Source organism: Gasterosteus aculeatus, chromosome X (genome assembly GCF_964276395.1).
Source record: "Gasterosteus aculeatus chromosome X, fGasAcu3.hap1.1, whole genome shotgun sequence".
Lineage (NCBI taxonomy): Eukaryota > Metazoa > Chordata > Actinopteri > Perciformes > Gasterosteidae > Gasterosteus > Gasterosteus aculeatus.
The window spans coordinates 5514963-5530171 of NC_135698.1; the positions used below are offsets into that span (position 1 = coordinate 5514963).

Consider the following 15209-nt stretch of genomic DNA (forward strand, 5'->3'; position numbering starts at 1 on the left):
CACTTCAACATGGGGCAGCCAGGACTCGAACCACCAACCTTGTAGCTCCAAGAGCACCCTCTCTACCCCCTGCGCCACAACAACCTCAATATCATCATTATAATTAGGCATTACTTAGGTGGACTGAGAAATATAAATCCAATATGTCTGCATTTCTTTGCATTTTATTTGGTTTCTCTCTTAAGCTGCTGAATGGTCCACTATGTTCACCAGATAATTGACAATCTATAGTGTAAGGTGGGTCAATCAGAAACAATTAGCTGAAAATGGCTGCCTGCTGCTCTCAGAAGAGATGTTGTTCGGAGTATAGTTTTCCTGCTGGAAAAGCCAAAAAAGCCTCTGTTGCATAAACCATCTCTGGTTCCACACCATGAGAATCTCCTTTTACATTGCACATTGCCATTTGAAAAAACAAGACGGAACTGCATGGAAAGTCTTGTTGCTTAGATAACCCAGTCAGAGAGCAAGTTCATTATTTCCTCTTTATATATTCAAGTATGAATGTAAAAATTGTCTAATGAGCAATATATGTTTCCATGCTGACTTGAGCACAATGTGGTCTTAGATTTAAGCAGGCTATACAGAAGAGCTGTGAGCTGAAGGCTATGTGGACAGGCATGGACACAACTGCACAGGGGTCAACTTTCTCACCAGGCAGTTCTTTTGCACATTTACTAAATTGCACAGCGTCGTTTGGGCCTTGTTTGTCACGGTTTGGGTTCATGTCCTGTTTTATTTGGTAGTTTATTGCCTCTTGTCTCCCTGTAACGTCACTTCCTGCCTTGTCCTGTCATCTCCCTGTGATTGTCTGTCATGTCATGATTGTTTCCACCTGTGTCCAATCACCTGCACCTTCCCAGTGTATTTAAGTCATGTGTGTCTCTTTTCACTTGTTGCGTCATTGTTCATTGTTGAATGTCCGGAAGTCCATGCCACAGTGTTCCTTGTTCTTGTCTGCGTTTTTGCCCCTTGGCCTTTTGCTTTTGGAAATTTTGCCTATTCAAGTATTTTTGTTTTTTGAACTCTGCATTTGAGTCCTGCCTTCTTTGTGACATTGTTATTACAGAGTGAAAGGACATTGAATTACTCAAACCAGAGTAACCATGAAGGGTTAGGTGAAAGTGTAGTTGAAGGAAAAGGATCATTAAGCAGCCAGCAGAGAAATTACACACCATAACATCTTCTCAAAAGGTCTTCAACAGTAGATTGTCAAGTCAGAGGGTAATAAGATACAGAAACATAGGTCAACATTTTTAAAACCTTAGTCTATCCTCATTAAAACAAGCATTTCAATTACTGTTTTTCATATTCCCTTAAATTGTTGCAAATATCAGTGACTGGAATTCTAGTTGTTTCACCCAAGTTAATGTTGTTGATCTATACATACTCAACATTAGATATCCAATTTGGTGAAAAGCATGAATGCTAACTGAGGGACCTGCTCTTCACATTAGTTATTTACACAGCTGAAACTGTGTAATACACATAAGCCCTAAAGAATTTGCTAGGTTTTGTTACTTTTTATTCTATATTATATCTTAATTGGAAAATGTAACATCACAAGAGTTTCCTTAGAATCCAAATTACGGTCCGAAGTTTTTATCCAAATTGCCAGTTTTAAAGACTGGAATTGAAACAGTTTAATCCCATGTGACTGTCAATATGAGTCCAAACTATGACAATGTTTGTCAAATGTACACATACTAGAACTCAAGCTACAGATAGAGATTGTTTCAATCAAGTGCATCCTTCATGCCAAGTCATAAAGATTTAGGCATTGTTGTCGGCAAACAATTTTTAATTGTTTCCTGTTTGTTTTTTCATTTTATTGAATAGTCAGATAATGATTATGATAATGCTCACATGGCTGCTAATGCTTGTTTTTCCGATACATGATGTGAAATGGTTAATCAAATCAACCAAAAAGGTCCAGATTAATTATCATACGATTCACCTATGGTGGCAAGTTAATGAAATGACGAAAAGGATTCTGTCATTACATAAAATCCTGTAAGCTGTTTATACGGTTTTACATCCAATTTCAACCACGTAAGCCATAAAACATTTACAAAACCCATTTTTGTATTTGAATTTAGTTAGGGCGCATGTCGCATTTGATCCCAGTGTGTGGAACGTGTCATCTTATCCAGTCCATCCATGGAAACATTTGTACTGTGACATGACCAAGGTAAGGACAAGCTTGTTGTATCACTGGGTAATGGTAAGGAGAGATGTCCTGCGTGCAAAGACAAACAAGTAATCAAATTCGTTGTGTAACACCCGGCTGATATGCACATGGTGAGTATTCAATGCATAATTAGGTGGGGAGAGGTGCTACTCAATAAAGATGTCTTCAGTGGGACAGGAGAAGCCAATGTTCTCCTTGTAATACTGCTGGAATGCCCTCCTGTGGAATACCAGAGAAGAGAATACCGAGATAATAGACGATAACACACAGCTTTTGCGTTGTATATTCTCAAACAAACTGGATACAGAGCAAGATTTTTTCCAACTTCTGGCCTGACTGACATTATAGATATTATTAAAATAAATACCATATGAATATAACTACTATTTTCATTGAAATTATGTAGATCCTTCACTTAAAGTTACAACAAGGAACTATCATTTTGTGTTGATTCAGCAGGTCCCAATGGAAGGACGTGGTAGTGTTTATGTGCACCAGATTTAATTTAGAACCGTAAACCGGGTTGAGGCGTGGACCTCCGGCAGCATGGTGTGGGACACTTTGCTCCAATCAGTCATATAGTGCCAGGTGAAGTAGTCCCAAACACAGCACTGTCAACCACGAGGCCACTGTTCAACACTGAGTTCAGGATTTATGGTTGTGGTTGTTGCCTCAACCTGTGCTTCAGCAGAGTGATGTTGTGGTTTGCTTCCAATGGGAACCAACTGTTGCATAGGTCATTAAAAGTTCCTCACAGTAACTTTATGTAAAAGACACAATAGCTTGCCTGCTATTAAGCTGATTGCACATTTTGTATATACGATCTTAAAGTAACAAATCAATTTTGCTTTTAAATGAATATCATTATTCAACTTTAGCAATAAACTAGGGGAGTACATGAGGTATGGTTTTCCCCTGTGTAATGGAGTAGAAGCATAAAGTAGCATAAACTGGAGATACTCAGATGAGGGTAAAGTACTTAAAGTATGTTTCAGAATACTCCAAAAGTAAAAGTCAGAAATGATGTATACAACAGAGTAGAAATGGTTAGAGCACACAATACAATAGGTCTTACCCCACAGATACGGCCAAAGGATGTGATGTTGTCTCTGACATCATCACATGACAGGCAAAACGCTGTTGGTCAGGGTGCTTGGTGATGATACCAAAATACCTGCAGTGGAATGATCAGCATTGCTCAGGAAAGGTAAAGATCATTTTGAGTTAAACCTGCTAATGGAATGTAGAAATCGATGAAGTAATCCGACTCACTTGTTGTGTTGTGGATGACAGCCACAGAATGAGATGTTCTTCAACTGGAAGAAATGGAAACACTGGTCCCCCTGATAGACGGACACGCAGAGCGAGACATAGATGTTCTAAGTTTTAAATGTTCTATCTGGGATTTTTATCAAAATTGTCTTAAATAAATACATGAGCTTAGACATGTAGTTCACTTACCCTATGTGCAGAGTGACACTGGTCTTGGACACTGATCTTCACACCCTTTACACTAACCTCCAGCACACAAGCTAAAGGAGTCTGACCTGCTAACCGCCTGTTAGACACCACCTTAAACACAAATAGTAAATCAGTTAATAAACATACATTGTTTATCAGTGGCACAGTGTGATGTCAATAAATATACTTGAGATGGGTCAGTGTTGTTAGGCCAGTCTTTGGGTCATTATCATCTGACACCGATGTTTATGTTTGTGACGGCCACGCGGGGAAGGTGCAGGCAACAGATTGACACACTTACAAGAAGGGCTGTGCACAAAGTGAAATCATAATGTAAGACATTAGGGGAAAGGAAAAAACTTGTGTCTTTACAAACTAAGCTGGAGGCTTTAAGTGTCCTGTAATGTTATTAATAAGGATTTGAACCCTGCAACAGGCACAGCGTTCAGCATTGATAACATACTGAATTTAAGTCACTTATAGGCTCAGTGGATGGTTTGGGTTATTTTTCTAACTTCGTTACGTTCGCCCTTTCACTATGGGAATTTCTTCGGTGTGACCAACTAAGGACGCTACAATGATACCACGTCTGTCAGTGACAGACAGGTTGAACTGTGTTGGGGCCCCGCCCCCTCATGTTACCACTGTCGACCGCCCCTCGCAAATCATTCTCGTCTTCTTCCCGTGAAGAACCTATTGCACCCTCAGCTTATCTTGGCTAGCTTGGATTTGCTGCTTAACAGTTCACAGACAACCCATTAAGGACACGTCGCCGAACCCAGTTCCTGGCTCTAGTCTGGATTTGCTGGGTAAGTACTTCATAGGAAGTATATTGAGTTACAACACAGTAATAAGGCAGTGTCCGTGTCAAGGCGAGCTGTTCTCCCGACTGCCCGGTATTTGGTTACCGGTGTCTATTTATTATCTCTGGCTAACGCGTTACGGTGAGCCTAACAGGTCTCGGGTAGCATTAGTTTGCTAGTCGAGACAAATACCGCTAAGCTTGGCTAATTGTTCATAAATTTCCCTCTCAGTTGCCATGTCAGCCGCTACCCCTGCCAATAGGTCAGTACCGAAGGCTAAAGAGACAACAAAACTGTTACAAGTTCACTTATTATTGATTTCCATCATTTGGTTTAATGTTAGGTCCTGTCATTAACCAACGTAATTCTCAAATCTGTAGGTAGTTTCAAAGACGGACATTTGCTTTCAAAGGTGGTCTTGCCCTGGGCGCCATTCAATGCAGAACCGTCCCTGGATGAGTGGCGTTACAAGTACAATTTAAGTGCTACAATTTGTTAGTCTTTTAGTCGAGGTAGATTCTGAAGAGGTGTGTTTGTTAAATCAAGAATAGAATTTAAGGTACTTCTCACCTACAAGGCACTTGGTGGTGAGGCACCGTCTTATCTTAAAGAGCTTGTAACACCGTATTGCCCTACAAGGCAGTTGCCCAGGGGTACTTGTTGTTCCTAGGGTTTTAAAAAGTAGGATGGGAGCCAGAGCCTTCAGTTATCAAGCTCCTCTTTTGTGGAACCAGGTCCCACTTCCAATCCCGGTGGCAGATTCGGTCAGCTCTTTTACGATAAATCTTAAAACTTTCCTCTTTGATATTGCTTTTAGCGCTGGCTCAGGTTAGCCCAAACCAGCCCTCAGTTAAGCTGCTATAGGCTTAGACTCCCGGCGGATACACCAAGCTCCTGTCTCACGCTCTCTTTCTACAATAATCCATGTTTTATTAATGCACATGACTAATTCGGCTTCTTTTTTTGTGCTTTCTCCCCAAGCAGGTCTCCGTTATCACAACTCAGACAGAGACCCAAACGCAGATATGAGGAATAAGGTTTAATGAAGAGGAATACGGGCAGGCAGTGTCGTTGTCGGAGGCAGGCAGGAGTTCGGTGCACGGGAGATCAGGGGTTCAGAGGTGGCAGGCAGTGTCGTTGTCAGAGGCAGGCCGGAGTTCGATACACAGGACGTCGGAGGTACAGAGGTGGCAGGCCGTGTCGTTGTCGGAGGCAGGCAGGGGTCAGTACACGGGGAATCTCAAGAATCGACTGGAAACTACTGGGATATAACGCTGGTAAGACCTGGTGAAACACACAAGACGAACTGGCAACAAGAACAGGGAGAAGACACAGGTTATATGCCCAAGGGATAATTGACAAACAGGGAACACCTGGTGTGGGAGGAGACAGGGGAAAAACAGGTGAACACAATTAGGGCGTGACAGTACCCCCCCTCCTAGGGGCGCCACCTGGCGTCCTACCTGGTGCCGTACCTGATTGACGGGGGTGGCGACGGCGAAAGTCGGCGATGAGGGAGGGGTCCAAGATGTCCCTGGAAGGAACCCAGCAACGCTCCTCCGGTCCGTAGCCCTCCCAGTCAACCAGGTACTGGAAACCCCTGCCACGCGGTCGGACCCTCAGGAGACGCCGCACTGTATAGACTGGGCCCCCGTCAACCATCCGGGGAGGCGGCCGAGGAGGTGGGGGGGGGGGGGGGGGGGGGGGAGGCGACAAAGGGACACAGGTTTAATACGGGAGACATGGAAGGTGGGGTGTACTCTAAGGGTACGAGGAAGGACCAAACGGACAGCAGAAGGACTGATGACCCTGGAGATGGTAAATGGGCCGATGAACCGGGAAGACAGTTTCTGGGATTCCACACAGAGAGGCAGATCCCGAGTGGACAACCACACTCTCTGCCCCCTACGGTAGCGAGGAGCAGGGGTCCGACGGCGGTCTGCCTGTCGGCGATACCTGGATGCCGTCCGGAGAAGAGCAATCCGGGCCCTCCTCCAAGTCCGACGACAGCGGCGGACGAATATTTGGGCTGAGGGCACCCCCACTTCCGCTTCCTGGACAGGAAAAAGGGGAGGTTGGTAGCCGAGGGAGCACTCGAAGGGGGAGAGGCCCGTAGCAGATAATGGAAGGGTGTTACGGGCATATTCCGCCCAGACCAGCTGTCGACTCCAAGTGGTGGGATTGGAAGATACTAGGCACCGCAGGGTAGTCTCCAGGTCCTGGTTGGCCTGCTCCGACTGACCATTAGACTCTGGGTGGAATCCGGAGGACAGGCTGGCTGACGACCCGATGAGAGCGCAGAATGCCTTCCAGAACTGGTATGCGAACTGGGGACCCCGATCCGACACCATGTCAGTGGGAAGTCCATGGATCCAGAAGACGTGTTGTATCATACAGTTGGGCCGTCTCCTTGGCAGAGGGGAGCTTGGGTAAGGGGATAAAGTGGGCTGCCTTGGAAAACCGGTCCGCGACAGTGAGGATGACGGTGTTGCCATCGGAAGGAGGAAGACCGGTCACAAAGTCCAGTGACAGGTGGGACCACGGCCGGCGTGGCGTAGGCAACGGTTGAAGGAGGCCGGCCGGAGCTTGCCGCGAGGTCTTACTTTGGGCAGACACCGTGCAGGCGGAGACATAAGAGGGCACGTCCACCCCCATGGTGGGCCACCAAAACAGTCTACGGATGAAAGCAAGGGTCCGGCGAGCCCCGGGATGACACGAGAGGTTGGAGGAATGGCCCCACTTCAGAACTTGAGACCGCATGGGGTCCGGAACAAACAGGCAGCCTGTAGGGACATTCCTAGGGACCTGGCTTGACCGCTGTGCCTTGCGGACCTCAGCTTCTATTCCCCAGACCAGGGATGTAGCCAGGCAGGAAGTGGGAAGGATGCGCCTGGGATCTGGAGGGGTGGTAGCAGGGCTGAAGACTCGAGACAGGGTATCCGGCTTCACGTTCTTGGAGCCAGGGCGATATGAAAGAAGAAAATTAAAACGGCTGAATAGCAGAGCTTACCTGGCCTGCCTGGAGTTGAGTCTTTTAGCGCTGCGAAGGTACTCAAGGTTCTTATGGTCGGTCCAAACCAAAAACGGCAGCTCCGAGCCTTCTAACCAGTGCCTCCATTCCTCCAACGCCACTTTGACGGCCAACAACTCCCTGTTGCCGACGTCATAGTTCCTTTCCGCTGCACTGAGTCTGTGGGAGAGAAAGGCACAGGGATGCAGTTTCTGGTCGAGGGCTGAGCGCTGGGACAGAATGGCTCCCACGCCCACTTCCGAGGCGTCCGTTTCCACCACAAACTGGTGAAAGGGGTCGGGTTGGATGAGGATGGGGGCCGTGGTGAAGCGCTGCTTAAGATCTGCAAAAGCACGAGCCGCTTCAGGAGACCAGCGAAAGCGGACCTTGGTAGAGGTGAGAGCGGTGAGGGGAGATGCCAAGGTGCTGTAGTCCCGGATGAAGCGACGATAAAAGTTTGCGAATCCCAGGAACCTCTGGAGCTGAACCCGGGAGTGCGGTTGTGGCCACTCCTCCACCGCCTTCACCTTGCAGGGATCCATTTGGATGCTCCCAGTTGCAATGATGTATCCCACAAACGAGATAGTGGAGCGGTGGAATTCACACTTCTCCGCCTTAACGAACAGCTGGTTCTCTAGGAGGCGCTGGAGCACCTGGCGGACGTGAGCAACATGCTCCTGGGCAGAACGGGAGAATATCAGGATGTCGTCCAGGTACACAAAGACGCACCGTTTCAGCATGTCCCGGAATACGTCATTGACCAGTGCCTGGAACACTGCAGGGGCGTTGGTCAGGCCGAAGGGCATCACTAGATATTCATAGTGGCCGTTAGCGGTGTTGAAAGCCGTCTTACACTCGTCCCCTTCCCGGATCCGAACCAGATGGTAGGCATTTCGCAGGTCCAGTTTGGAGAAGACCGTCGCCCCCTGAAGGAGCTCGAAGGCTGAGGAGATGAGGGGAAGCGGATAGCGGTTCTTGATGGTGATGTCATTAAGGCCCCTGTAATCAATGCAGGGGCGTAGAGATTTATCCTTCTTGTCCACAAAGAAGAATCCCGCCCCCGCAGAGGATGACGACGGGCGGATAATTCCTGCCGCTAGAGAGCTCTCCATATAGGCCTCCATGGCCTTGGTCTCCGGACCAGACAGAGAGTAGAGACGCCCCCTAGGGGGGGGAAGTGCCAGGAAATAGGTCGATGGCGCAATCATTATGCTTTTGAAGAATGGCCCAGAACCACAGGCACGTGAGGAGAATTTATAAGTAAAAACCTGACGGGCTCGCCATGATTGCCAGAGATGCGTAGAACCACTGGAACGGTACAGAGCCTTGTACACCTTGCCAAGGGGCCGGCCGTCCAAGGCTCGAGCCTCTATAGGAGTGGAGAGGCGTTGGGTCGAGATGCCCAGTTGCTGGACCAGGGCGGAGTCAATGAAGCTCTCATCAGCCCCGGAGTCAATGAGCACTCTGATGGTGTTGGATTGGGCCCCCCACAAAAGAATTGCATGCAGCGGAGCACGAGTAGTATGAGTCCAGGGAGTCTCTGTTTGGCCCACCAGCATACCCGCCCCTACTGATGAGCCTGCTCTTTTAGTGGGCAGGTGGAGATGTAATGGCCGGAAGTGCCACAGTACAAACAGCTGCGGCTGCTAAATCGCCTCTCCCGCTCAGCAGGGCTTATTCTCGCCCTTCCGAGATCCATGGGCTCTGGTCTATCGACTTCGTGAGGCCTCGGATACTTCCGGAAAGACTCTGCTGAGCCCCTAGTGTCTCTTTGGTTGGAGAGCCGGATACTTCCAGTTTGTGGGGGGGTTAGGGGGGGCTGATTGTCTCTCCCGGTTTCTATCCCGCAGCCGGCTATCTATCCGCATAGAAAGGTTCACGAGGGAGTCGAGATCAGGGGGCAGCTCTCGTGCTGCTAGCTCATCCTTGATAATGTCGGACAGCCCATTAAGAAAAGCGTAGAAGAGAGAGTCGGAATTCCATGAACTATCTGCAGCCAGAGTGCGGAAGTCCACCGCGTAGTCTGACACGCTGCGAGAGCCCTGTCGGAGTCGCAGGAGTTTACGGGCTGCTTCCCTCCCCGACACCGGTGACTCAAAAACCTTCTTTATTTCGGCCATAAAGGCAGCCAGACTGGAGCAGATGGGTGTTTGCTGTTCCCACACTGCCGTAGCCCAAGTTCCTGCCCTCCCGGACATAAGTGAAACGATGTACGCTACCTTGGAACGCTCCGATTGAAACAAGGATGGTTGTAGCTCGAAGATCAGGGAACACTTGGAGAGGAACGAACGACAGGTTCTCGGGTCTCCAGAATAGCGCTCAGGAGGTGGTAAGTTGGGTTCCCGAGGGGCCGTGTTGGTTACCGGCAAGGCCGCACTGGCTGCGAGGCCACCTTGGTCTGGGGCAGGGGCCGCTGTAGTTGGCTGTCCGATAGACATCCCACGAAACTGCTCCATCAGGGATTGCTATGTCCGATCGTGGTGGTCAGAGAGGCTTTAAAGTCCCTCCATGACCCGTTGTAGGATGTCTTCGTGCCTTCCTATAGCAGCCTCCTGAAGAGCGACGGCATTCCGGAGGGAGTCAGGTTCTGCTGGGTCTGTCATGGCCAGTTTGTACTATCACAACTCAGACAGAGACCCAAACGCAGATATCAGGAATAAGGTTTAATGAAGAGGAATACGGGCAGGCAGTGTCATTGTCGGAGGCAGGCAGGAGTTCGGTGCACGGGAGATCAGGGGTTCAGAGGTGGCAGGCAGTGTCGTTGTCAGAGGCAGGCCGGAGTTCGGTACACAGGACGTCGGAGGTACAGAGGTGGCAGGCCGTGTCGTTGTCGGAGGCAGGCAGGGGTCAGTACACGGGGAATCTCAAGAATCGACTGGAAACTACTGGGATATAAAGCTGGTAAGACCTGGTGAAACACACAAGACGAACTGGCAACAAGAACAGGGAGAAGACACAGGTTATATGCCCAAGGGATAATTGACAAACAGGGAACACCTGGTGTGGGAGGAGACAGGGGAAAAACAGGTGAAAACGGGTGAACACAATTAGGGCGTGACATCCGTAGATCGTAGTTCCTTCTGGACCCTGGTCCTGACACCTGCTGCTACCATCATCCTTATTATTATCTTAAATATTAATCATATTACTATTACTGTCATCATAAACCAACACTACCCTTTCCTAAAGTCTTTGTGATTTCCCTCCCCACAGGCTTCTGTGGGTGGTGGTTCTCTCTGATGGTGGTTGTCCCTGCAGTGGTTCTGCCGTGCGCCTGGCTTACTACTATGCAATTATTTGAAAAATTTCTGTTATAGGAATTGAATGTTTTATACATCTTTTACATTGTTCATTCTGTACACATGACATCCATGTCCATCCCGGGAGGTCCAGACGACCTAGAGAGTCACGTCTGTGTGAACGTCGTTGGTTTGTTTTTTTATTTATCAGAGACTTTTTTGCCCCGTGCATCGCTACTGTTGCTTTTCATCGTGGACATATTTTCCCGTATTTTCCTCCACAACTTTGGAAACCCCTCGACCGGCAAACCGACGTTTGCGGAGATCTCCCTCCATGAATCGGAGGCCATCCGCGCGTCCGTATAGTCCGCCAATGACAGAGGATGTCGCATCTGTACAGACTGTAAAGCCAAATTTGCGATTTTGGGCAATACAAAATAAAATTAATTGAATTGAATTGAATCCTATGTGCATAGCCTGCATGGGCGCAAAACACGGCAACACAGGCAGCGCTAGCGGACCCACAGTCCTGTCTGCACTGCGCGGCAATGCCTGAGAAGACCTTAGAAAGAAGGCTCAGAGTGGCGGTATCCACTAAGGAAGACACGTGCCTGTCGGGAACCGCCCCGAAAGCCTCAGCCAGCACCCATCTTCCGTGAGCCTCTTTGAGCTGGGCGGTTAGCTCCTTTTCTTTCCTTATCGGTTTAAAAGCATGATTTTAAGTGGGATTTTCAACACATAGTGTATTCTTTTTAGGTCATTGCGAAAAATTGAGGATTTAGAGGGGATGGTGGCCGAGAGATAAATAATTACTTTTACATTGTTCTATGAAGTGTTTGGTTTGTTTGTGTAATGTATCGTTTCTCTCCGCTTTTAAACACTGGAGGAGCGGGTTTGTCCATGTTTATTAGATGTAGTGTGTCTTCTTTCTTGTGGGCATGGTGCTGTGCTAAAGGGAGATGGTAGTCGCATGCAGATCTTATTGTGTTGTGAGTCACCTTAGCTACATGCTATGCATAGGTAAAGCTAACCCTAACCTTGACTAAGTACTTTGTGTAAGCTTGTCTTCAACAAGCTCGTTTTTGTTTAATCACATTTTACAGCCTGCCTCCGTTTTCAAGTTATTTGACATACGGAGCTTATGATGCCTACACGGCGGAGCCGGAGCGGAGTACTTTTGCTATCTGGGGAGGATGACTCCACATTTCCTGTTGAGCCGCCCAGACCCCCTAGTGCATCTGGTGTTGTCCCCCCACTGGACAGAAACTTGTCCGCAAACGGGCCGCGTCTAAATTGGGAAATGGGCAGGTACTGGTCCAGTCCGTTTAAGAGTAGGCTCCCCCAGCAAGGGCTACTCATAACTTGAGTAGTTTTGAGTAGTAGTAGTAGTAAGTCGAAGGGATGGGGGAGCTGGGTCTGGCGGGACCACCAAAGTTGGAGCTATCAGTGGCTCACCACCTCCACCCAAACCGCCGCTCTCTCAGCTTCCTCGAACATCGCCCTGCCTAATAATAGAGCGCCTCACCGCCTCCATTTTGCAGAGAATGTATCGCTATGCAACACAGTCAGTGTGTTCGCTGAACACGACGACTCTGCTCTCCGCATACAATGGGGGAAACCCTGGAGGAGATGGGCAGGCAGCTAGACTCTGGGTCACCTAACCCAGCCCTGTGGGATGAGATTTGTGTAGTCAACGATCTCATCCTGCAATACAGGGCTGCGTCCGTGTAATTAATGGGCCTTGCTGTCTCAGGTGAGAGGGCCCTGTGGCTAAATCTCTTGGGCCTCAGTGGCAGAGGTAATGGATGCAGCTTCTGACCCAGTCAAGGGTCTGTTTGGTCCTGCTCCCTCTTCCTGAAGAACAGTGGCGCGCATGCGCATTGCATCCATGGGTTTATCTACTATTTCTCAGGGGTACAGACTACAATTTGCAATGGTGTGTTAGTTTCAGTAGCCAGCTTGAGTTCTAGAGAACGAAATAACATTGCTGATGAACAAAAGATCAGAGCTGTCCAGAGTGAGGAAGCTCAGCGGCGTTTTTACTCCCGCTACTTCCTTATCCCAAAAAGGGGGGGTGCATCCCTCCGCCCCATTTTAGATCACGTGTGTTAAACAGGCACCTGCGGCTCTGTTGTTCAATTCGTCCGGGGTATTGGTTTGTAACGAATTTGTAGCATATTTTCATATCGCCATTTATCCAGCACACCAGAAGTTTCTCATGTTTGCAAAACCTATGAGTACCAAGCCGTCCCATCTGGGCTCTCATTAGCCTCAAGGGTGTTCAGCAGGTGTGTGGAAGCCGCTCTGTCTCCGTTATGGAACAGCGGCATCAGGATTTTCTCGTACATAGACGATCATCTGACATCCACACTGCTAGAGCCGCTCTCTCTCCTCTGTCCTCATCCTTCTGGACCTCTCCGCTGCATTTGACACAGTCAACCACCAGATCCTTATTTCCTCCCTTCAGGAACTTGGTGTCTCAGGCTCTGCTCTCTCCCTTCTCTCGTCCTACCTCGACGGCCGCACCCACCGGCGCGGTAACCTGGCGAGGATCTGTGTCGGAACCTTATCCTCTTACTACTGGAGTTCCTCAGGGTTCCGTCCTGGGTCCCCTCCTCTTCTTGCTCTACACCAACTCTCTCGACGCTGTCATTCGCTCGCATGACTTCTGCTACCACAGCTATGCCGATGACACCCAACTAATTCTCTCCTTCCCTCACTTGGACACCAAGGTGGCGGCACGGATCTCTGCCTGTCTAACTGACATCTCTCAGTGGATGTCTTATCTGAAAATCAACCCCGACAAGACTGAACTACTTCTCTTTCCGGGAAAAGATTCTCCGACCCAGGACATGACTGTCAACTTTGGCAACTCCGTGCTAACGCCCACTTTGACCGCTAGGAACCTCGGCATCACACTCGACAGCCAACTTTCCCTGACTCCCAACATCACTGCGACAATACGATCCTGTAGATCGCTTGACTGGTCTTTAACCTTCCGAAATTCTCCCACACTACTCCACTGCTCCGCTCTCTTCACTGGCTACCGGTGGCTGCCCGCATCCAGTTCAAAACATTGGTGCTCACGTACCATGCTGTGAATGGATCAGGTCCAGCTTACATCCAGGACATGGTCAAACCCTACATCCCGACCCGCACTCTCCGATCTGCATCTGCAAAACTGCTCGTCCCTCCCTCACTGAGAGCAAAACACTCGACTAGATCACGACTCTTTGCTGTCCTTGTGGAACGAGCTCTCTGAAGACACCAGGACCGCAGAGAGCCTTCACATCTTCCGCCGCAAACTAAAGACACACCTCTTCAGACTCTATCTCACGGATTTGGGGTTCAATGTAAACTGGACAAAATGTCGAGTTGAACCGGTGCAATGTACAGATTACTTGGGTCTTAACATAAACTCCTCCTCTTATCGCGTCACGTTGACAGAGGCGAGAAAAGCGTCCCTCACGCAGTGCTTTACCCTCTTCCGGCTGGGAAGAGCGGTGTTGTTCAGACTATGCCTTTGCTTGCTCTGCTTGATGGCGTCAGTAATATCTGTGGTACATTTGGGGCTTCTACGGATGAAGAATTTTCAGCGCTGGGTTGTGGCATTGCGGATCCCTTTGCCTCAATGTCCACTGTTTTTACTAAAGCACCACTGGGGATGGATGTGCTGGCCCACTTGTGGCCTCGTGGCATTCCCCCCTTCTCAGCCTGATTTCCCCGACTGTAGACAGAGTGCGAGAACAGGGCTTGACGCTAATCTTGATCCAAGCACCAGGTGGCAGAAATAATACAGCTCTTGACAGACGAGCCGTGGGCTTCTCCCCATACGCAGGGATCTTCTGTCCCAGGGTGGTGGGGAGATCTTCCACCCTCACCCCGACCGAATAGGGCTCTGGGCTTGGCCTGTGAGGTGGAACCTGAACGCAACAAGCCTGCCTGAACGTGTCATTGACACCATGCATTCAGAGTGCAACTTGCTCTCTGTACAGTGGTAAATGGCTGCTTTGTGAGGGATAGTGCCGTCTGAGGCACATCGTTCCTCTCCAGTGTTCAGTAGTTGACCTACTGTGTTTCCTGCAAGATTTAGTAGACGAGGGCAAAGCCTTTTCTACTATTAAAGTATATTTATCGGCTATTTCAGCTTGTAATTTGGGCTTTTGTGAGAAGCTGGTGGGGTAGCATCTTTTAGTATGTTGTTTCATGAAAGGTGCTCGCCGTAAGCTCGGCGTTTCCAGGCCCCTGGTTCCTCTGTGGAATCTATTGGTGGTTTTGGAGGCCCTGTCTCAACACCCGTTTAGGCCTATGGTGGTGGTGGAGATGAAGGTTATTTCAGTTAAAACAGCATTGCTCTTAACCAGAGAAAAGCGTTTGAGTGACTTCCTGCGTGTTCATCGCCCTTCCTGCTTACAGTTTGCTCAAGGCTCACCAGGGTCAGTATGTATGAGGTCAGTCTCAATAATTGCAAATGAACACAGAACGACTGACAAATGCAAACCGCTAGA

The 15209-nt window shown here is 48.8% G+C and overlaps 1 protein-coding gene across 5 annotated transcripts in view; it reads right to left on the reverse strand.

Annotated features, from left to right (window-relative positions):
* Window positions 1-1239: 1239 nt before the first annotated feature.
* Window positions 1240-15209, reverse strand: part of LOC120808751 (C-Jun-amino-terminal kinase-interacting protein 1) — a 30219-nt gene continuing 16249 nt past the window's right edge. For 3 of the 5 annotated variants that reach the window (XM_040161857.2, XM_040161856.2, XM_078082099.1), the window contains 4 exons: window positions 3650-3760; window positions 3461-3531; window positions 3264-3362; window positions 1240-2407 (listed from right to left, as the gene is read on the reverse strand). In XM_040161857.2, coding sequence (XP_040017791.1) covers window positions 2335-2407; window positions 3264-3362; window positions 3461-3531; window positions 3650-3760 — 354 coding nt within the window. In that variant the 3' untranslated portion in view covers window positions 1240-2334. Of the gene's footprint in view, window positions 2408-3263; window positions 3363-3460; window positions 3532-3649; window positions 3761-5937; window positions 6096-10115; window positions 10393-15209 lie in introns of those variants that run through there. The other 2 variants (XM_040161859.2, XM_040161858.2) reach the window with 2 other exon arrangements.